The sequence below is a fragment of the Notamacropus eugenii genome, chromosome Y (assembly GCF_028372415.1).
Source record: "Notamacropus eugenii isolate mMacEug1 chromosome Y, mMacEug1.pri_v2, whole genome shotgun sequence".
Lineage (NCBI taxonomy): Eukaryota > Metazoa > Chordata > Mammalia > Diprotodontia > Macropodidae > Notamacropus > Notamacropus eugenii.
In genome coordinates, this window is record NC_092880.1 from 898670 (window position 1) to 923538 (window position 24869).

At 36.5% G+C, this 24869-nt stretch overlaps 1 protein-coding gene across 1 annotated transcript in view; it reads left to right on the top strand.

Moving 5' to 3' along the window:
• The first annotated feature begins 383 nt into the window (after positions 1-383).
• Positions 384-24869, top strand: part of LOC140516681 (WD repeat-containing protein 72-like) — a 96606-nt gene continuing 72120 nt past the window's right edge. The window contains 3 exon segments of the mRNA XM_072627668.1: positions 384-527; positions 17180-17286; positions 23727-23808. Of these exon segments, the coding sequence (XP_072483769.1) occupies positions 384-527; positions 17180-17286; positions 23727-23808 (333 nt within the window).

The following is a 24869-nucleotide window of genomic DNA, read 5'->3' on the forward strand; positions in this document are numbered from 1 at the left end:
TAAATTTGAAAAGAAACAGGAAACAAGTAACCCACATATAGGGATCCCTGGGGGCCACATTGACACAAAACCACATATTAAAATCGTCTGTGTTCTATTTTATTTATTTTGTTAAATATTTACAATCATATTTTAACTAATTCCAGAAACGTGGGCAGTCAGTAGCTTTTGACATCTCAGATTTAAACCTTCACTATCTCTGTGTACCTCTACAAAGATTTTCCTCCATTGCTTCATTATGGTATTAGAAGGATGAATAGTTTCTTCAAGGATATGCCAGCAAAGCATAAGCTCTAGTAGGTCTTACTCAGTTGGGAAGACTTCAGGTATAGACCTCATAATAACCTACCGTACCTGCCATCTGCGGAACAGTGTACTTAAATATGAAGAGGCTGGACAGGTTGACTAGCAAGGAGATGATCACAGAACTCTTGAAGATCATCTACCAAAGCAGAGAAAGAAAGCAGTCTGCCTTGGTGGGGAAGCTGACACAAATGAAACCAGGGATCCTAGAAGTATTTGTAAACGTAATTTTTTTTCAATTAATAACCATTTATAGTTGTCCCTTCCACATAGAGACTTTCCCCATCGAGGTTTTGATATATCACAGGTCAGCCTAAGAAATTAAATGGGAATTTGGGGGGAGCTTTGCAGATGCTGCAGATGATATGTGAAGCCCAGCAGATGACAGAAAAAGTTTAGAAACTCAGAAATGCATAAAATATATATATAGTACTGTTTAATATCAACATACCTTATCTTTTAATACCCTAACAATTTAAACTTCTTCTCTAGGATAAAGACAAGGCCAAATTTTTTTACACAGATTTTCCAGATGGGGGGGGCACCACACCCCTAACCCTCGCATAGTGTGGAAGGGATAACTGTGTTTTCTCTCCTTGACTCAAGCTAAAAAAAAAAAGAAAGAAAAGAAAAAAAAGCAAAACTCTTGGAACAAATATACAAAGTCAAATGACTGGTGTTTGTCATCTCTCTGTCAGGAAACGGGTAGCATGTTTCCTCTTTCAACCTCTGAATTTGTTGTTTGCCACTGCTTTGTTCAGTGTTCTCAAGTCATTCAAAGTTGTTTTTTCATTATATTCTTATTGAATAAATTGTTCTCCTGCTTGTGTGTAATTCATACCACTTCAGTTCAAAAAAATCTTTATCTTCTCTTTTCATTTTGAAACTGTGTATTGCATAATTTCCTGTGGTGCAATAATTTCTATTTCATTCTATTCTATTTCATTCATATGCCAAAATTTCTTTATCCATTTCCCACTAGCTGTGTGACCCTGGGCAAGTCACCTAACCCTGTTTGTCTTAGTTTCAAGTTGGAGAAGGAAATGGCAAATAGCCACAGTATCTTTATCAAGAAATTCTCAAATGGGGTCATGGAGCGTCAGATACAACTGTGAAAGGACTCAACCACAACAGTTGTATAAATTGTTCTTCTGGTTCTGCTCATTTCAGTTGTAGCAGGTTCTTTAAAAAATAATTTTATTGACATCTTTTTTTTTAATATCACCTTAATTTCCAAATGTAACCCTTCCCAACCCATCTCGTTTACCAGCAACAACAAAAAGAATTTTTTTAAAAAGCTGTTCATCCAAACAAGCAACCATTTCAACTAAGTCTTAAATGCCTGTGTTTCTGTGGGACATAGGCAAATAACACATTGACTCTGCCTTCATAGAACTTATACTTACTTCTCATAATTTATAAACCTCACAGAGTCCTGGACACATAGTAAACATTTAAGAAACACTTATTGATTGAGGTTGCCTTCCTATAACTTTTATAAACAGCACTGAATGGAGCTGCATCTTTCCCTGGAATTCTTATCCACTTGATCATTGATTCTGCTATTAAAAATGCAGACTACTTATCAGTTGAGTGACTTAACAAGCCTTTAAGTACTTCCTATGTAGCAGGCCCTAGAGCTATGGAGTTAAAATTGGAATAGCTCCTGCCCTCAAAGAGTTTACATATTAAATGTAAATTAGTGTATAAGAAATATAGACAAAACAGAAACTATGTAACTGGAAGGCATTTGTATGGAGGCGGGAGGAAAGCAGATAGAAAAAGCCTAAGAATACCTAGGTTGTAGCGGCTGTTTTATTTCTGTCCTCATTTTAGTAACAATGTGTGTGCTCTATTGTGTGTGTGTAGATGTATACATAAATACGTACCCATCTCTACAGACAGCTACTTAACCATGTCTCTAATTTTGGGGGAAATTTCCTGATGGTTGGTGAAGAAGTATATTGAGTAATCACTGTTGAGAAAATTCCTTGCAACTGTGACAGAGAGGTTCCTCTCTATTGAACAAATGCCCAGATACTGTGGCTTCTTTAGAGGAAAAAAAATTACCATCACTTTTAAAAAAATATATTTAAAATGATTATTTTTTTGTTTTCAGACACAGAGGCAAATCATTTTCAGGAAATGAAAAGATGATGCAGTGCTAGGATATCTCGGGTGCAATATATCTGTTTTCTACACCAGGGTTTCCCAGCCCTGAAGGGTAAGAATTATTGGAAAAAATCTTTGAATCCATATTGTAGCAAGTATTTTATAGCACAACAAAATAGGCACCCAGACTCAAAATTGTAAATAAGCAAGCACATCTTTTGTTGATTATTAATGCCCCAAACATATGTTCAAAGATGTTATGACCTTGTGGAGAGAGGATTGGCCTTAGAGGCTTAGAGGGACCGATCTTTTTACCTTTCAGTATCCTGAGGTATCTCTTTAAGATTTTAGGTTAGAAATAGTGTCAGATCTTCATTTTTAATGCAATAACCAACCATGTTTAATCTAGACGACCAAGATGAAGTATACTACACATCTCCTGACAGAGAGGTGATAGTCAATATGCCAAAAAAAAAATTTTTTTCCTCATGTGTTTGATGTTGGAATTTGTTTTGCTTAACTATGTATGCTTGATATAAGGATTTTGTGTTTTTTTTTCTCCATTGGGTGAGAGGCAGTGACAGAAAATAAATACCTGTTAAATGAAAAAAAAAAATGGTGTATTAGAGGGAGTTTTCCCACCAGGAGTTCCTTACACTGATGAAGTCATAGATATGAAAATGGACACACTGTATCAATCAATCAAGCATTTATTAAGTACTTGTGTGCTAGATACATCCTAGGTTCTAGTTTATACACAGAAAGGCCAAAAAACCCCAAAAACCTCTTTGCCCTTAAATAGCTCATGTTCTCGTGGGGGAGACAACATGTATATAACCCTGAAAATTCAAGATACATGCAGAGTGGATGGCAGGTAAACTTAGAGGGAAGGAACTACCAGGGGTGGAGTTGGGGGAAATCAAGAAAGGCCTCTGGCAGAAGGTGGGATTTAGTCTGAGTTGTGGAGGTAACCCCAGAAGGTAAGAGGTAGAGGTGAGAAGGGAGAATGTTCAGAGATGTAGGATAGCTGGTGATGGAGTGCTGTGTGTTTGAGGAACATCAGATAGACCAAGTCAAGCTAGATCATGAATTGCTTGGAAGGGAGTAAAGTATAAGAATGGAAGAGACATGGGAATGTTTTTAGACAGCAGAGAAGCAACCAGCACTTAGGGAGATAATGGATGCAGTCTCCTAGAGAAGAGGGAATGGTAAGTACCAAGTGTGTATTTAAAAGGCTTGCTTTGTCAAGGAGAAAGATCACTTCTTCATCATTATGGAAGAAAGGAGGAGATAATGGAGAACTTTTTGAGTGGTGTGAGATGAGGAGAAGGGGGAAAGAGAGAACATTTGGGGGAAGATGTCATTTGTTTTTGTTTTTGGTGAAGTATTTGGTACAGCCCTCATCTTGGAGGGCTGAGGTGTGTGATGGGAGGATGGAAGAGGGATAGAAAGTTTGTAATAGCCTCATTTTTTTGAGTGGGATATTAAGTTGATTAGAGAGGTATAAAGGCTTACCTTACTATATTAAGGGCACAGTTGAGATTAGGTAATAGTAATTTGTATCCATATGTATACAAGTACACGTAAATGTATATACAAATATATTTGAAATGTGTGTATGTGTAATTTATGTATGACATTGTGGTAGCATAGTTTAGTGAACTGAGTACTGGTCTTGGATCTAGGAAGATGGGTTAAGTCATACCTCTGATACACAGTGGCTATAGGAAAGTGATTTAACGTCTCAGGTCTCAAAGCAAGTTTCCAAGACTATAAAGTGAAGGGAAGATACCAATCTAACTTGGTAGAGATTGTTTTCTCCTCCAATGAAATCACAGGTCCAGTACAAATTTGACATTAGACATGTCTGGAAAGGAAACATGCCATTGCCAATTGATTAAGAAAATAAATCTTTTAAAGACATTATTAGATTTATAGGGGATTTTTTATTATATATCTTCTCAGTTAATGGATATCAATTATTACAATACTAATCCTTTGAATCTGCGAAATTTTGTGACATTAAAAAGAAATCTTTGAAAGAGCTGGGAATTGATTATTTGGGTCTCAAGCCTTGAAGACAGTGTTTTTAAAGATTTTGTTAGGCAGTAAATGAGTGATTTGATAAGTTTATATTTATGAAAGTATCAATCCTAGGATTGTGAATATTTTACAAAAAATATGTATCTGCTCTTTTGAGAAGGCCCAATATGGGGAGCTATCTGAGAGGTTAGTGAAGAGTCTCAGAGAAGTCTTAAATTCCTCTCCGATTCATACCTAAGGAGATAATTTACAAACTGTCACATGCGTGTATATCCAGACTACTTCTGAATTCAAAGTGGAACATGGTTTTGGGGTGTGGGAGTTAACTGTAGAGAAGATAAGTATGGTACTTTCTCCACCCCAAGAAGTAACACCCCTGATGGCCAGAGAGGAAACTGTTGGATACCCCATAAGAAGATTTAAATGAAGATTCCAAGAGAGATTTTTTTTCAGCTTTTTCTGGAGTGTTAAGTACAAAGATAGATTACTCCATTGCCAGGATCAGACAATTCTTGTATGAGTTTAGATAGTTATGGAATACACTTTCACAACAGGAACTTTGGGTTGTCATTTCCTTCCAGTATGCATTTTTTCAAAAAAAAAGTGAAGAAAAATGAGAAACAAAAGTTTCAGCATCATACGGCTTTGTCCCTGGAATTGTAGATGGTAACATGCCCTTTGATTAGTTTTAAGTTTTCAACTAAGTTATACTTAAAAGTGACTTAGGTAGGGTGGAAGAGCATGAAATAATGAGATCTGTAACAGTAATTTGCCTATCAAGATATGCCTTTAAGATAATCAGATATTTTGTAAATGTCACATTGTGAAATGGGGTGGAAAATTATATTCACACCCCCTCTCGCATAAGTGCATCAAATTGAAGTTTATGCCTTGGATGTGAGTCCTAGCATTCCTATCAGTTTCAGGAAGAGAGACTGGGGATAAAGACACAATGAAATTTCAGAGAAGATGGGAATTGCAGATTGTATGATTTTTCCATGGCATCAACTTTTTGAGATAGGTTTATCCTTCATCTGAAGCTAGATGCAACCTAGATTTTCTGTCATTTCCACAATGCTCCAGACATCAGTCAATTAATCACTTGATCAAGACACATTAAAGCACCTGCTATGTGCTAGGTACTTTGCTAGTTGCTGGGAATACAAGTACAAAACGTAGAGAGAGGTACTCCCTTTGAGGAATTAACATTCTATTAGCAAGATGCAAGATATCCACAGATAAAGAAGATTTATACAAAATAAAGCTTGTAGTAATTTGGAGGTGAACAAGTTATTCACAACTGAGGGGAATCAGGAAAGGCCTCTTGAAGGAGCTTACTTTCAACTGAGTCTTGAAGTGATCCAAGAGGCAGGAATAGATATTGCTTGTCTGGGTGCCTAAAATCAGTGAGATAAATGATAGCTGGCATCTGCATAGTGCCTTAAGATTTGCAATGTGCCACAAGAATGAAGAGAACCATGAAAAGGTGAACAGCAAAGAGAAGTCATAAGGGACTTACTAAAGTTGAACTGTTTACATTCCTACATGGAAAGACAATATTTGTAACTCTTGAAACATTTCAGTATCTGGGTACTGGGTGGGAGTACACACACATACATAGAGACAGAGTGCACAGAGTGAATTGAAGAGGATGGGATCATATCTTAAAAAAAAAATGAAATCAAGCAGTGAGAGAGAAATATTGGGAGGAGAAAGGGAGAAGTTATATGGGGCAAATTATCTCTCATAAAAGAGGCAAGCAAAAGACTTATTAGTGGTTGGATAAAGAGGGGAGGCAAGAGAAAAACATGAGGTCTACTCTCATCACATTCCACTAAAGGAAAGAATATAATGCACACTCATTTTGATAGGAAAACCTATCTCATAATACAGGAGAGTGGGGGACAGGGGCACAAGCAGGGTGGGGGGGAGGATAGAGGGGAGGGCATGGGGAGGAGAATGCAATACGAGGTCGACACTCATGGGGAGGAAAAGGACCATAAGAAAATAGAAGTAATGGGGGACAGGATAGGATGGAGGGAAATATAGTTAGTCCTATACAACACAACTAGTATGGAAATCATTTGCAAAACTAAACAGATATGGCCTATACTGAATTGCCTGTCTTCCAAGGGGAAGGGGTGGAGAGGGAGGGAGGGAGCTAAAGAAGTTGGAACTCAAAGTGTTAGGACCAAATGTAATGTTCTTACCACTGGGTAACAAGAAATACAGGTTAAGGGGTCAAGAAAGCTATCTGGCCCTACAGGACAAAAGAGAAGACGGAGACAAGGGCAGGGAGGGAGGATAGAGGAGACAGCAGATAGGTCACAGGGGCAATTAGAAAGCTTGGGTCTGGGGGGGGGGGGAGGGGAGAAAAGGGGAGAAAATTTGTAACCCAAAATGTTGTGAAAATAAATGTTAAAAGTTAAATAAAAAAAAAAAGATTTGCAATGTGCTTTGTGAATATGATCTCATTTTATCCTCACAACAACATAGGTGCTGTCATTATCCCCATTTTACAGGTGAGAAAACTGAGACAGATGACTTAAGTGACTTGCCCAGGGTCACACAGCTAATAAGCATCTGAGACAAAATTTAAATACAAAGTCTTTCAGACTCTAGGTGCAATTTATATCCACTGTGCCACTTTGCTAATGAATAATGATGGGAACAGTGACACTACCTGGGCTAATGGAGCTAGAGAGGTAAAATTGGGCGTAGAGGACCGCGTGAAGCTGTTTACAATGGGAATAACCAGTTTCAGTGTCTAGTGATCACCAGTCATAAAACCACAATTGCATCATTCAGTACTATGTCAGACAGAACTCACAAGGAAGCCAAGTACTGTTTACGATTCAGGAAAGAAACAAAGGTAGGATGAAGGTTAATCGTTATAAAGAAATGAAGGTTTTTGACTTTGAGCTTTGATGAGGGATCTTTCATGGCTTGTTCAGTACCTGATTTAAGTTTTATAAAGAGTCTCAAGAATCCTTTATAAGGATAATGGAAACTATATTGAATTCTGTATACTCTGTATGGCTAGGAACTTTCAGAGGGTGGGGTAAAATGGTTTGATTCTTCAGTAAGCTGCAAAACTATGAAAAATGCAAAGGGATTTTTTAGTTGAATTTGTTCAGAATGCTTGATTTGCAGGCCTGTCTCCTTCATTCTACTTAAACAGAAAGAATATTAGAGCAGAAGTTTTGACCTGGTTTCTAGGCTTCAATCAATCACTAACTGAATGTCTAACTTTGGGCAAGTCACTTGTTCTCTGGGACTTAGTTTCCTTATCTGCAAAATGAATTGAGTTATGTTAAGTGCTCTCTCTCTGCTCTACATTCTGTGATTGTAGGTATATGTGATGTAATAGTTAGGAATATAAATACAATAATTTATGTACTATGGTTTCTGCATACATTCACTTATTTCCTCCTCATCTTATCCTTGTTATGTAGGTAGGAAAGATGACATTATTCTCCTCTATAGATAAGGACTTGTTCTGGGTCACAGACAATACTGTAGTATTGGCAGTATCAGGTATATATTGATCATCTATTTCCTGTCTCTGGGTTACTGGGTTATAGAAAGCCAATCCAGATTACTGAAAATTAATCTTGTCTGATTAACATGGGTTTTACTTCCTTTGTGAAGATTAAGGCTTAGTATGACTTAGAATTTAATATTTAATAACTTATGATTGTCATTTTTACTTCTACAGACATTAAGTCCCTATTGTGTAGCTAATACCATACTAGGAAATGGGAAGGATAGGTTAGATTTTAAATAGTTTCTACCCTAATGGAATTTAGTCTAACAGGAGGAAATACACATACATATACGTACATACATATATACATACATAAACATACATAAATACACAAATACATATACAAACACATATACACATACAGAGCTTCATTTCTCATCAGACTATACTCTGGATTTCATTTTTCTTTATTATATCCAGAGCTCTTTGAAGGTAGGAACAGTCTTTTGCCTTTCAGAGCTTAGTGGTTAATAAATGTTTATTGACTGACATACATATATATGCCTATCTAGATATAATTATCTATGTAGATAGGATTTTTTTCCTTTTTTTGTTTCAAGGACCCCTTTGACAGTCTGAAGCCTATGGATTCCTTCTCAGAATAATGTTTTTAAATGCTTAAAATAAAATACATAGGATTAGAAAGGAAATCCACTGTATTGAAACATAGTTTTATGTTTTTGGTGTATTTTACATACACACACATACACACATACTGAGGAAAGAATCAGACAGAGGAAGAAATGCAAAAAAGGACATTGTGAAAAGAGAGGGGGAACTTTGATATTCAAGACTATGGAGGTAAACAGTGTTCCTAAACTGGGGCTCTTGAGTGTTTTTCATAAAAAATACTTTAATAACTATTTTTAACATAATTGATTTTCTTTATATGCCTATGGATTTTATTTTATGTATTTAAAAACAGGATTCCAAGAAGTAGTCTATAGGCCTCTCCAGAATCCCAGAAGGTTAAGAATTCCTGTTTTAGGGTGATGGTTAAGTCAGAGGTGTGACCATTCCTATAGGCTGCTTGAGGCATTCAGATAAGTACAATAGAAAATGAGGTGGGGTAGTGGGACTCAGTGAGAAGGGCATTCGTTTTTATAAATGCATGTATTTTTCCATGCCAAAATTTTCATTTATGACTTTTAAGTATTTTCATTTATGGTATATCAAGTTTCTTATATTAAAGTGAAATCATAAAATTGTAGAAAACCAGTGTCAGGGCTGTGTTGGTAAATGTTTAACAATGGGCTCCAGGGTGGGAAACAAATGTGTGTACAAAACACTTTTGCATTTAATCTGCCTTATTAACATTCCTTATCACTTTAAGTTTAGCTAATCAATAAAACAAGAAATCAAGCCCTGATTTGCAGGCTTGTTGATTTCTGAGGTGTAAATGCTCGTAATGATATTTTGAGCAATCATTTCTGGGAAATTGATTTGAATTGGTCCAGAACCCCTTTGTACTATGGTATAAAATAGAAGGTCTTGGGATTTGTAAAATTCCCCAAAGACTGAAGGGGACCTTTGTTTGAATTTCTGCTCTGCTACATATTGCCTGTGTGATCTTGGCCACGAGGGGCTTCAGTTCTCTGGGTCTCAGTTCTGTAGTTTCATAGATCTAGAATTGGAAGGGACCTTGGGACAACTAGTTGGTACGGTGGCTAGACAACCAGGCCTGGAGTCAGGAAGACTCATGTTCCTGAGTTCAGATTTGGCCTTAGGAGCTGTGTGACCCTGGGCAAGTCACTTCACCCTGTTTACCTCAGTTTCCTCATCTGTAAAATGAGCTGGAGTAGGAAATGACAAACCTCTCCAGTATCTTTGCCTAGAAAATTCCAAATAGGGTTATAGAAAGTTGGACATGAGTAAAGAAAAACAATAATTAGGGATCCAACTCTCATTTTACAGATGGAGAAACTGAGGCCCAGAGAGGCCCAAAGTGAAATGACTTGCCTAAGATCATAAAAGTAGAAAGTAGCAGATTTAGGCGATGACCTCAAATCCCGTGCTTTCAAGTTTACTATTCCTGTTTCATTCTTTTTCTATTTTATCACATCCCTTCTCTATACCATGAGGGGACTGGATTAGTGGACCTCTCAGATCCCTTTCAGCTTTAAATATGGCCCTCATAGTCTTTGGGGGTTGGGGAAGGGCATGGTATGGACCTTCAGTAACACAATTTGTCGTCATGAGAATAAAGGAAATAGACTTTATCAAGAATTTTGCCTTTTTTGGAGGCATTTTCCTCAGTCTAGTTGATTTCTTTGCAGCTTTTAACTGTATCAGATGTTCCCTCTTTCTAGATGCTTTCTCTAGTGTTGGCTTCTACAACACTGCTTTGTCAAACAGATTGCTTTGGCTGAGTCTTCTTTGCCAGATCATTATTACTCTTAAGAGAAAATTCCTGTCTCTGCTGCATAAGGTTAGTTAACCTCTACGTAGACATTTGGAAGAATTTCAGTGACAGCAGGACAGTAGGAAATCACAAGAGGTGATAGGCCATTGCTGGTGATTCCAAATCTTTACATAGAAAAGTGCAATCATTGTGTGTTAATCTATAGGCAAACTAATAACTATTTGCCTCCTGGGGTGGTATAATGCTAGTGTGGTTTAGCAGGAAGAGTCTTGCTAGATTTGGAGTTGGACAAACTGGGTTCCACATTTTTGAAAGGTAATTGATAAAGCTTGAGAGCATCCAAAGAAAGTTAATCAGATTAGCAAAAGGGCTTCAGGATCGTGCTTTATTAGATTTATTTGAAAGAATTTGGGATGTTTACCCTTGAAAAGAGAAGGCTGGGAAGAGACAGGAGCTTTAGAACTTCCCCCAAATGTCTAAAGGCTATCACTTATAAGAGTCAAGTCAGAAAGCATTTATTAAGTACCTACTATGTTCCAAGTACTGCGAAGTTCAGAAAAAGCAAAAAAACTATCCTTTCTTTCATTACAATCTAATGATGATAAAGGCAACATGAAAAAAAGATTAATTGAATGTGATGTTGGGAATGGGAGAAGGGGGCAGAAGCAGTAACAGTGTGTAGAAACTGCAAACAGGACAACTGAGACTTAATGGAAGGAAAAAAAAAACTAATTTGAATTACCCAAAAAGAGAATGAATTAGGTTCCCTGTGGAAGTGATGAGCTCCTTCTCATGAAAGGTATTCGATCAAAGGTAAGATGTGTCCTTGTTTGATTTTCTTTTTCTAGAGGGACTCTTGTACATTTAGACTAGATGGTGAGACTGAAGTTTCTTCCAGTTCTGAGTCTCTATGATAAGATTGCTTGTCCTTGAGTAAGTAATTTAACCTCTGAGTTTCAGCTGTCTCATTTGTAAAAAAAAAAAAAAAAAAGGGCTGGAGTCAATGATTTTTCAGATCCCATTTAGCTCTAAATCTTTGGTCTGGTGAGCTCATAGTTTATTCATCAATAGGTATAGCTAAACTAACTGAATGATAGAAGTAAATCTCCTTGCAAATAATTAGATATAATAAACATTCATTACTAAATATTAAGGAAGAACAAAATATTGAACTGGATAGAAAGAATCACATTCTTTGAGACCCTAGCCTCTCAGCATCTAAATGCACTTTCATGCATTTAGTAGGCACTTAGTAAGTGCTTATTGAATTATATTCTCAACTGGTATCGTGGATGCCTAAAAGAATTGTTTTTCTTTCCCTCTCTAACTTGTTACCAGTATATTTTCATAAGCCTAGGTATGGTTAATTCTAGGGACTAGCAAGTGACTTATCCATTTGGCATTGTCTAGTGCTTTCATTCTTTTAAAACTTACCCTCCTTGGATGTGTTCAGTGCTGAAATACCACCTTCCTTCCCCACCTACCTGGGATGGAGCCAAGCCTTCAGATCCTTCCTTCTTTATTCCCTAGAAAGAGTTCTACAGATCTATCCAAACTGCAATGGGTGTAGGCTATAGTTAAATACTGACTTGATTCTGGAAGCTGAAGATTTGGAGATACAGAATCTTTTGTCTATTAAACAAATTTGGGTAGATTTTTAATGATGACAAAGTACTAGAGCCCAGAAAAGAGATCTAGAAGTTTGACTGACAACTGTAATTTTTGTATTCAAAATATATTTTATATCTAGAATGTAATTTAGAAACAGTTCAAGTATTCTTATTAGTTGAGATACGTAGATTGTGATTTTGCATATAACTAAACACATTACCCTTCAATCCTTTAATTATTGTTGATTTATAGGCATGAGTACTCTTTTCACCAATATGTATTCTGATGTCTATCCTTTGGTAGATTTTCTCTGAAAGCTATTGTGGGGATGGGCAATGAATGGGCACTATGAATAATTTCCTACCCTACAGGAAAGTTTATTTGATTACCCTTACCAGGAATTATCAACATCCTTTTTTTTTAAGGATGCATAGATCATTGCTTCACTTGGAGAAAAAAAATCTTTAATAAATCTTTCTGTATATACTTGTGTATGTACTTGTCATCTTTACTATTAAAATATAAAATCCTTTCAGGTTGGGATTGTTTCATTCATTATATTTCTATATCCAGTACCTGATACATAGTAGATGTTTAATAAATGCTTAATGATTGGTCAATTACAGATAAATTTTTAAAAATGATGGTACTTATGTAGGAAGTTATCAATGTCCCAAAGATCATACAAGCAGGAATTGGGCCAGACTTAGTAGACATCCAGATGACTTTGAGGCTAGGTTAGTGATGCAAGATGATGGGTTAATTATAAAATAGGTTAATTATAGCATGTTTTAAAGATATGGGCTTCGCATTGCATTTGGAAAACAGATAAGTTAGTTTCATAGAATTACATAATGTTATACTTAGAAGATACCTCAGGGACCACTTATTCCATCCCACATCTGAATGCAAATCCCCTCTACAAAATACCTATAAAGTAGTCATCTATCTAGCCTTTGCTTAAAAACCAATGAGGAGAACTGATTGCCTCTCAAGGTAGTTTTCCATATTAGGTAACGTTTTCTTATCTCTTTGAATAGCTTTGTCTTATCTCTAGGATAAGAGATTCACCTGTTTTCCATCAGTCCAGTTTATCAAGATTTTGATTAAAAGTGGGAGAATTAATCATAACTGTCTTAAAAATTGTGATACAGTATCACTGAAAGATACACTGACTACATGGCAAGAGTCCAAAATAACTTACAGTCCACATTCTCTACCATGTTGTTAGGATATTATGATGTTAGGAGAATATAGGGAAAACCCTGGCGCGTTGAGAGGACTCCTGGTAGAGATCTCATGTGAGGATCTGGACAAGAGGCTCTTGTAGGATTTCTAAAAGCCATATATACAGAAGTCCGCCTTGGGCTTGGCCTGTGCTTATCAGTAAATTCCTGAATAAAAGATCAAGGACCCTTTCATTCATTTCTCAAGCATTCATTAAGTGCCTACTGTGTGCCAGGCAACTGTGTTATGTGCTCAGGATAAAAATACCAAAAATTAAACGAACCCTGCTCACAAGGAGCTTACATTCTAAGGGGGAAGCAACTATATACACACACATATACATTGTGTGTGTGTGTGTGTGTGTGTGTGTGTGTGTGTGTGTGTATACACATATACATATATATATATACGGAGTAAACAAAGAAAATAAGAAGTAATTCAAAGTAGTTTGGGAAGGAGGGCTACTAGCAGTTGGAAGCATCTGGAAAGGCTTCTCGTAAATGAGAGAAATGATCTTGTAGGTAAGAGAAAGCAACTCTTTCAAAGGTTATCTTGGTCCTTTAAAAAATATCTTTTTCCCAATTACTTGGGATAAGAGGCACATGTAGGGCAGCAATAATAATACATAATGTAATAAAGAAATATAAATATAATAATAAAGAAATGTATTTAATCAAAATGAGTAAGCACTTTGGTCATATCTACTAATATATGCTATATTCTGCAACCAAAATTCCCAGAATTTTTCTTCACACACCTGAAATTCTACCTATTAGAAATTCACATTTGTTAATCAAATATCCTTGGACATCTCTATCCCTTGCTTTATCTCCCTCAAGGCTTAGCTTGTAATATTGCGTACTTGCAGGGGCCTTTGATGATTCCTTCCATTGTTGGTGCCTCCTACTCCCATATCACTGTGTATTTATTTGGTATACATCTTATATTTAATTATGTGAGAACCTGTTGTATCCCTCATGGTAGAATGAAAGCTTTTTGAGGTCAGAGACTATGTCATTTTTATGTTTTTATTATCTCCAAAACTTAGAACAAAATAGGTTGTTAAAAATTTTTGTTCGTTAGTTGTTGCCTATGTTAAGGGTCAGGATAGCCCCAAAGCCTTTCCAGGTGCCCAGCTAAATAGAATATAAAAGCCCTTCCAAGAATCACTCAAATAGAAGAAGGATGAGTCAGGTGCTGTAATCCAAATACCTCACTGGTCATCTTTAGAGGAACTTTGAGAGAGTGACATAGTGCCAAGCTCAATTAGAAACCTCTGGTTCCATGGTGGGGATGGGGGTTAGGGGGAGGGCAGGCAGGAATATTGACTTAGAAAACCATATGTTAACATTATCTATGTTCTATTGTATTTTTTATTTTGTTAACTATTTCCCAACTACATTTTAATCTCGTTCAACTGTACTCTAAAGGAGTATAATGTAGGGATGGGGGGGTAGGGGGAGGGTAGATGGTAATATTGACTTAGAAAACCCCTATGTTAACATATTCTATACATTTTCATCTCATCCAATTGTATTCTGAAGCTGTATGATGCAGGAAGGGCCTTCATATTTGACACTTCTCCCTTAGAGGGATCTATAATTTACCAATTTTGATTAACAAAACACATTTATACATGCAATAAATATTTTGCTATTTAATATGGATAACCTGCTAATTGATATACTATTTAATAATATGATAGATATTTGCTATTTAAAGAAATCTTTCCTTTTCATGTGACCCTGAGAAGAAGCAAGCTGATGGGGCAATTGTTGCAGCATAGAAGATGAAGGATTTGGAGTCAAGACAAACCTGGGTTGAACCCTTGGCTCTGATTCTCTCAACCTGTTTGATCTCAGGCACATCTCTTATCATCTCTGGGCCTCACTTTTGTCATCTATAAAGTGAAGGGGTTGGATTAAATGCCCTCTAGTCACTTCCACCTCTAAATCTATGATCTGTGATCCTAAGTAAAGTTGTGTGACTTGTCCTAGGTCGCTGGCAGAGAGGGGATTACTTCTGAATGGCAGTTAAGTGTCAGGCTGTTACTTAGCCCATGGAGTGGTTTGTCCCCTAAGAGTCAACTGGTAGAAGTGAAAGCAAATTTTCTTCATGATGTGCCCTGATCCACTGCTCAGGCTGAGCTTCAGTAAACTGCTAAAAGGAATAAATCCAAAGGTGAATGGGTCCTGTAAGTGCGATTGCTGGGAGAATGTGTGTGCCTTTATCTGTAAGAGTATCCTGGCTTCCACAGAAAAGATATGACATTAATAGGGTGACTGGGCTTGAATCTTAGCTTTGATCGTTGTAAATAACACAGTGATTCTAATCCTTTCACGGATGTGGCTGAGACAGCATCATTTCAAATATTTTTCTGGATTAGGTAAAGGACTTAGGGAGTACTGGTTCATGAGGAAAAGGTGACCCTCATAATTCTGAAATTTGGAATCTTTCATAATTTAAGGTGGTAGTATGCTGACAACTCCCTTTCCATTTCAGAAGTTTCTATATGATTTTTCCGATTTGTAGTTTAATTTTTATATCCTCCCTTTGCCTTTTAATACTAAAGGTAGGTTTCTTTGATACATAGAGTAATTTCCTGTCATAGATTTATTTATCATAGAATCATAGATTTAGCGTTGGAAGGGACCTTGGAACTTCTAAACCCTCCCTCCACTTGCATTTTGCAGATGAGATAATGTGACCAAAGGGGTTAAGTGACTTATTCCAGGTCACACAGGTAGCAAGAATCAGAGGTGAAATTTGAACACAGGTCCTTCAACTCCCCAGCTAGGGAACATTCCATGTACTGTGCTGCTTCCATTGCAAACAATTATGGTAGAATTGCCTCTGAAATGATAGTGTTGTCGATTTTATCTGAATATTTGAATGAGAAAATGTCTCTTAAATAGAAAAATAGGGAATCTTAATGAAATCACATTTAGCCTTTCATGCTTGCCTTTGAATGTTTTCTTTAAATGGCAATATGGAGAGGGGTTTGTAGTTTTTATTTTGCTTTGCAAGTGTTAAAATGTAAATGTATCAAATTGTGAAATATGTATCATAATATATGGCTTTCATTGACTGATATATTCAAAAAGCAATGTAGAATAGTGGATAGAGAGTAGCCCCTGGAGCCTAGAAGACCCAGGTTCAATTCCCAAATCTGACCCATGCTGACTTTGTGACCTTGGTAAAGTCATAGACACCTCAAACGCTGCAGAAAAGTTGCCAATCCACATTGTTAAAAGTTTCTAATTGGCAGTTGAGTACATGGATAAAATCATGAATTGACTAAAAAAGAAAAAAGCCATAGTCATATTAATGAGAAGGGCCAGAGACTGATTTTTCTTAAGATCACAGAAATGTTGCTGTAAACCTACTCTCAACAGCAAAAAGCTAATCACGACTACCATTTACATAGCCCTTTAAGATTTTAAGCATGATAAAGCAATAATATTTCATTAAGAATGCAAAAGCATACATTAGGACCCATTATGAGGCAGCTCATAGTATGGATTTAGATATACGATAGGTCAGACTAAGCTATCTTCAATCTAACTACATGAAGTAAAGACAAGATGGTTAACCCTGGTGTTTCCCAGTATTAGGACTAATAAAAGAGTTCTGATATTTGATATAAATAATAATAGCTAGCATTTACATAGCGTTTACTATGTGCCAGACGCTGTGCTAATTGCTTTGTGATGATTATCTCATTTTATCCTCACAACAACTGTAGGATGTAGATGCAGTCATTATCCCCATTTTGTAGATGAGGAAACTGAGGCAAATAGGGGTTAAGTGACTTGCCCAGGGTCACACAGCTAGGAAATGTCTGAGGCTGGATTCAAACTCAAAGTCTTCCTGATGCCTCTGCCTATAACACCACCATTATGTAAAACGTAATATGTTTTTATTGATTAGGACCAGATATAATTATTTAACAAACTTCATGTTGCCACTTGTAGATTTCAGCTAAAGAGCTTCTCTTTGGTCACACTGCTTCTATAACATGTTTGGCGAAAGCAAGAGAATTTGAAAAACAGCCATACATTGTGAGTGCTGCTGACGATGGGTAAGTAACTATCCATTGCTTTTGCTAATAATTGTTCATATTTTGTTGTCCTTTAAAATTTACAAAGGACTTTCCCGTAGATGAGAACTTTTCCTTGTACTAATAATAACATGATATTAGGATTATAGAAGTCTAGAGCTAGAAGAGACTTAAGAGATCACCTAACCCTACCTCTTCATTTTACAAATGAAGAAACTGAGGTAAAATGAAGGGCAATGACTTGCCAAAGGCTAAACAATTCATGACCCAGCCAAGGCTAGAAATCAGGTCTCCTGACTCCCAGTCAAACACAATTTCCACTACACAATGCTATACTTAGACATTTTCAAGGTTCACAAGATCATTGATGAAATAGAGATGAGGTGTGTGTCTTGTTTAAAATGATTGCCAGAGTAACTTTATTCTGTTGAAGGTTTGGAAGATTCTGCAGGCTCCTGTGAAACTAGAAGAGAGTTCCCTAGAGTGACTATAAGCTTCATAGACCTGTTTCCATCCTGGATAGGCTAAGATGAATGTAAAAATTCATTAGGTATTAGGGCAGGAGACCCTGCTAATCTCTATTAACATCTGCCTTCAATAGCTAACCTTAAATTTTCCCCCTTACAAGGAATTTTACCTACTCTCATCTTTAGATTTCAGGGACCACTCGTAATTTGGTAATTGCTTTCCAGTTTATCTGTCTGGAATATTATTCCACTTCTTAGCCTGATCTCTGTGACAATGTGCTGTGTGCTGTTTGCCATGGACTGATCTTGTCCGAATCTTTGGCTCTCACATTTTTGGATCCTTACCTGTCATGCTGATTATAAAACTGCCATTTCACGCACTATCAATGGGCCTTATGCCCGCTTCTGATGTTTCGTTACTGTACCATAGCTTTTCCATTGGCTACTTTCCTTCATCTCTACATGGAATTGTTGCTTTGTAGCATTTAACAGTAGCTATACTTTCTACCATATATCCCATCACTAAGAAAAATGTATATGCTGTCACTGTATTCTGTCTTGATCAAACCACATCTGGAATATTTGCTTCCATTTCAGTCTTAGAGTCATATTTCTAAAAGAAATTATTTTCAATTTATGAAACAAAATAAGCATTTCTGTAACATAGTATAATAAAAAAAGATGCCACACTTTAAAAAGAGTACTGACAAAAGGAAAAAAATGAGGATTGTAAAGGCTCTTAGGACCTTGCTTTGCAATGATCAGTTGAAAGAAGCGTGCAGACTTTTAGTCAGGGAAAAGAATTTTTGTTTGTTTGGTTTTTGGATTGTTGAATACGATAGTTCTTTTGAAGTATCTAAAGAGCTGATGGGCAGACTTGAGATTAGATTTACTTGGATCTGGAGGACAGCAGCTAATGGACGTTCTGGAAAGGCAGATTTAAACTCAAGGTAAAGAAAGAGAATCCCTGAGAATTCAGTTTGTCCCCCAGTAGAATGGGTTGCTGAAGCAGACACTTTGCTCAAAGTCTTCGAGAACACATTAATTTAGCTGGTTTGTTTTTGAACATTTATAGACAGATATTTGTTGGGATAGATGGCCTCTGAGGTACCTCGTAACTCAAATGATGTGATGAGGGATGGTTCTTTACCCCTCTGGGTTAGGAGTGGCACTAACTCCTGGATGGCTATAGGTATAATTGTAATCCATAGACAGTGCCAGCTTCTTTGACCAACCTAGGTTTGACAGGTGTAAATGCAAAGGCTTAGCATGCAGTGGATTGACAAAATACTCAACTGTGGGGTTGTCAGCATCCATTCCATCACTTTTCAGCAGAATCTTGTACTCCATTAAAGAAAGATACAAAAAAAATTGGCTTGCTTTGCCCAACCACAGAACACGTAGTATTAATATATTTTAGGAATTTAAAAAAGTTTTATTTTTGTGTATTTTATTTTCAATGTTAAAATATTCATTTTTTTTCTCTTTTTCCTCCATTTCTCCTATTTCCTCTCCCCCCTCCATTTTTTGGGAAGTACAGAAACCTTGTATCACCTAAGAACACTAAAAACAAATCACCACATTGCTCATACCTGAAAACGTGTTTCTTATTCTTCATATTAGTCTACCATGTCTCTGTTATGACATGGACAGAGTCTTTCTCAGTTCTCTGGAAACTTGGTTGATCATTTAGTTGATCGAAGTTCTTAAATTTGTTCTTTAAAGATTGCTTATTTTACAATATTGATTTTATAAATTGTTCTTGTCTTTTTGCTTACTTCATCCTGTATCAATTCACACAAGTCTTCCTATGACCCTTTGAAGCCATCTTTGTCCTCATTTCTTATAGCATAACAACATTTCGTTACTATCTATTTTAAAGGCATTTTCAAAGCTTGTTAATGAGTGTTGAATTCTTGCAAGAAAAAGAGTTACATTATCTTGCCAAACAAATTTTTTTAGTGGTGACTTAGGAAATCCTTCCCAGGAAGCCTTCCTTTATAAAAAGGGCAGTAAATTATGACCCACTTTTACAGACAGGCTCACTCTTGAAGGCAGAAGAATTCCATTTGTGAATTTATTTTTCTAGAACAATACATGCTCCCCACTGTCCTATACCTATTTAGTAACAGGAAGGCCACTGAGTGCTTATTTACAAAAGCCTGGACTCTTGAAATCTTTGTTACTTGATACCATATTTCTTAGTACTTGGAACACATGTAGAGGCAGGGCAGGCACATCTCAGGGCTAGGGTGCTGTCGTCTTGGTTTTCTTCCACCAGCATGAAGGTGATTTTTGAGATTTATGAAAGCAAGGTTCTCATCATGAAACCTTGAAAGGCCACAGTATAAAGGGTAGAGTATTATTATAAATGAGTTTCTTACTTCTAAAGAAGGAGCAAATTCCAGCCTCTTTTGATTTTTTTCCCCAATATTTTAGCAAAGTCCTTTGGGTGTTTTGTTGATAATGGCAAAGGTAGACACCATCTTCATGGATTAGTTTCTCCATATCCCAGACGGAGATAATGATACTACATATGGCAATCATCCTAGAGTGGTAAGAAATCATAGACTGCTAACTGAAAGGGGTTTCATTGACTGTCTATAATCTTAGCCCCTCATTTTATAAAGGAGAAAATTGGGTGCCAGAACTTGCCTAGGGTGACACGGGTAATTAGTAGTAGAGCTGAGATTTGAACTACAGACCTCTGATGCCAAATCCAGCACACTTTCCACATCTGATGGAGAAACATTTTTGAAAAGATGAAAACATACTCTGTGTCGAATCTTAAAAGGGAAATGCTATGTGTTTCAGGGAGCATCTGTTTACTTTGCTTCAGTTGTTGTTGCTTAGTTCTTTTTGAATTGTGTCTGATTCTTCATGACCCAGTTGGGATTTTCTTGGAAGAGACACTAGAATGACTTGCCATTTCCTTCTCAAGCTCATTTTACAGATGAGGAAACTGAGGCAAACAGGGTTAAGTGACTTGACCAGGATCATATAGCTAGTAAGTGTATGAGTCTGGATTTGAACTCATGAAGATGAATCTTCCTGATTCTAGTTCCAGTGCTCTGTCCACTGTACCACCTGACTGCTGTAATGAATTTACTTCATTATAGGTTTTCATTTCTTAGTGATGACACCAGATTTCCCTCATGAGACATTCACTGAAGGCTTCTGAGCTCTGGTCACAGAGAGGGAGAAAAATAACTTTTCTCTCTCCCACCAATTACACTGTATCTCCTTTCCTTTCCTCTTGGAATATGAAACATAAGGTTGGTTGTATAGTGGTGTTTTTCACTTGGGAAATGTTGGATTTTATTTCTTAGAGATATAAGAGGACTTAGACTATGTCAGGTCAATCTTTAAGAAAGGTATTTGCCTGGGGAAAAGAAAAGACTGCACTTGCAATATTGAGAGTACACTTCTTGTTAAGAGGTGAACAATTTCTCCCGTTCCCTTGTAACATGCCAAGCTATGTGTGTTAAACAAATTATTTGTTTTCTGTTGTTGTTGTTTTCACTTCCCCTGTACCCATCTTTGGGAGGCTAAGAGCCATTGTTTTGTTTGTGAAATCTTTGTGGATCTCATTCCAAATTTAGAGTGCTTCAAAGGATCCACTAGTGTTGGCAGTTACCTCAGTCCATCCCTGGAGATCACAAATGCTCCCTACCATAGAGGGTTCATGGACTGCAGTCCCCATAATAACAGCACCTGATGGACCCTGTCTTTGGGTAAGAACATCTCCAAATGGCATCTCCCTAATTCCAACGGCACCTTGGACTACAGATATATTCTTGTTCCCACATAGTGTACTTAGACTCTTTCTAGCTTAGTCATACCTATGAGATGGTATAACCTGGGAAATGATGTTCACCATCAAATTGGAATAGGCTCTCTGTAAAGCTCCAGATATTATTATATTATTTTATTTGGTTTGTTTTGGTGGGGGAGAAATGATAGATGATTGGACCTTTTGATGAAAGGTAGACTAATGGACTAGGTTGTTTTGTTTTGTTTTGGCAACTTTTGATGCTTTGGGATTTATTGTAACCCTTAATAGATCCCAAACACCTTTGATTATTCAATAGCTGGATATGGTAAGCATGATATGAATGGAAAGAACACTGGCTCTGGAGTCAAAGAAACTGGGTTCAGATTCTAAGTCTGCCACTTAACCGTGATCAAATCACTTCACTTTTCTGGGTCTGAAATGAAGAAGCTGTACTCAAGGGCTCTTTCAGCTCCATAGCAATTATTCTGTATTTACATTTAGAATATTTAATCTTACAAAAGAAGGGAGAAAAGCAAACCATTACTCTCATGTCGTATTTCTTATCAATTCTGTATTTCTCTTCGATTCTAATATTGTCTTCCAAATCTTGTAAAGTTTTCATTTTTTCCTTGCTTGGGAATTTTATATTTATCCAGATTGAAGAGCTTAACGTGTGACCAGAATACATGGAATGTGAAAGCAGAGGATGCGCATTCAGATTCTGCCTCTGATGCTTAGAACCCGAGGGATTTGGGGGACAAATCAGTTAGTCTGTCCAGGCCTCAGTCTCTTTGTCTGTAAAATGAGGAAGTTTATTAGATGGTCTCTGAGGTCCCTTCCTGCTCTCGGTCTATGAACTTTTAACAGTAACTTAAAAATGCTTTTTTTCACATAGGAAAAGAAGAAAACAAACTTCAGAAGTAGCATAGTATATTGAAAACAATACTGGATTTAGAGTCAGAAGACCTACGTTCAGATCCCTCTTCTGATCTCTATTACCTATATGATTTTGGGCTAATTATTTGACCTCTTTGGGCTTCAGTTTCCTTATCTGTAAAATGAGAAAGGTGGATTACGGTTGGATCAAGGTTTCTTAATCTGTTTTTCTTCCAAACCTTTTAGTTTGATAAAGCCTATGGAAGTCTGGTACAGCCTCAGAAAGCACAAAATAAAACACATACGACTTCAAAGGGAATCAGCTATATTAAAATAAAGAAGCAAATTTTTTTCCTATCCAAAATCATGGACCTTCTGGAATCTATCCATAGAATTTTGATGAGCTAGATCATCTCTTCTAACTCTAGAATTGTGTGGTCTTATGAACTTGTGGGCAGTATTAATGTGTGGATATAATTTCATTACTATCTGTTGTATAGCTACATAAATTAGATACATTTTCTTTAAAACATGTGTGTGTGTATGCACACATGTGTATATATGCATGTTTATGTGTGTATATACATATACACACATATACACACCACACACATATATGCATGTACATACATACGCACACATACACATGTATATAAACAGGTAATTTCATTAACTATTTGTATATACAACTGTATAAACTATGTGAAAAATTTTGTTTAAATAAATACATCATGGAGGTAATTTCATACCATCTGATGTAGATATAATCATGTAAATTAGGTGAAGATAATCTTGCTTAAATATTAATCTGCATGGATTATTTTAGGGTAGGTTGACATTTTTGCTTGGACTGGTAGAGATGATGAGTGTAGACCAAGACTGGCCTCTAGGTGGCACTGTCTATTCTTAACACAACGATTGCTTACCTTAAGACTGAGAGCCCAGTAGAGCAACACAAGATACATTTATGCTTTTGAGAAGGTACAGGTTAAGCTCGGTGAAATGAGCCATTTTCAGGAGGATGCTGTTGCACGGAATGATCATTCTGGTGTCACTCTGAAGGAGCCATAATGGCCATCCCTGCACCATTTGTCGTGGACCAGGTTTGGCCTTAAAGTAAGGTTGCTGCCAGGTATAATTACCAAAACAAAAAGAAACAGATACTGCGTGTCATCCTCTGCTAATGACCACAACGTTTTCTTGCCCAGTAATCTGTAACAAAAAGCCACATAAACGATCAGGCTGCACTTAAGTGCGGCACTAAAGAAAAACTTGGTGGCACGAAATTATTCCAGCCAATTGAGTGGAAATGATAGAGAATAATGCAAAGTTATCTCTGGCAGGGAGATGTGTGTTTGGAATGTCACCAGTGGCCAGTGCATTGAATCTGCAACCCTCCCTTATAGACACACAGCAGCCATCTGTGTAAGTACATCCTGCATCTGCTTCTTATGGGGTATTTCAGGCTTTTACAACTTGGAATCACTGGGGTGCAGACATTTTAAGGGATTGTACTTAAGGGATTTCCCTTCACCTATTCACAGATATAACTTACCCTAAAGATTAAAAAGGGGAACCTTTTAATATATAAATATTGCAGTTTCAATAATTCAGTATTTCAATTTTTTCTGTTAAAAATGTTGTTCAAGCAGTTAATGTTATTTTCACTTTAGTTTCTTAAAAATATATATCTCCTAAATACATGAATTCTTTTTTTCTCCCCAAAAATATTTTTTTATTTATTATACATCTCATATCACCTCTCTGTCAGGAGACAGGTTGCATAGATCTTTAACAGTCCCCTGGCATAGTGATTGATCGTTGCTAAATATGCATATCTTTGATAAACCTATATCCATGTTTTTTTCATATAGAAAATTTTGTGATTTGTCTTTTTTAAAAAGATTATATTTACTTTCCCTTTGGCCTTTACAAAGGATAAAACCCTTGTTTTCTTCACTTATATGGTGCTGACATTATTTCTGGTGTCTTTCATGAGAATTTCTACTATGCTTCTCATCTATATTCTTTAATCTGGCCACCTCTGATCATAAATGTGCATAGGTGGAAGGTATCTCGCCAAGGCTAGAATGAACTATTAATAGAATTAATCATCATGAATAGAAATTAATAGAAACAGAATTGTCAGTAATAGAAATAACTCAAAAATGCAATTACTGCAAAAATTACTTTGATTTAAAATTAAATGCTTAATACAGAAAAGAAGAGAGTTGGAAATTGTCTTCATTAAAAAAATGTTACAAGGAATAGACTTGAATTAATCAAAGTGTTTTACTTCCCACGATTAAGAATTTTTTTTTTCATAAAATATAAGTTTTTATATCAAGAAAAATAAGTTCGTGGTTGAGGTAAAAATTTGACAACTTAGAACTATCAAGTTATAGAATTTTAGAAATGGAATGGAATACTTTCATCATTTTATAGGTAAGGAGGCTGAGATACCAAGATGAATTCACCATAAATCC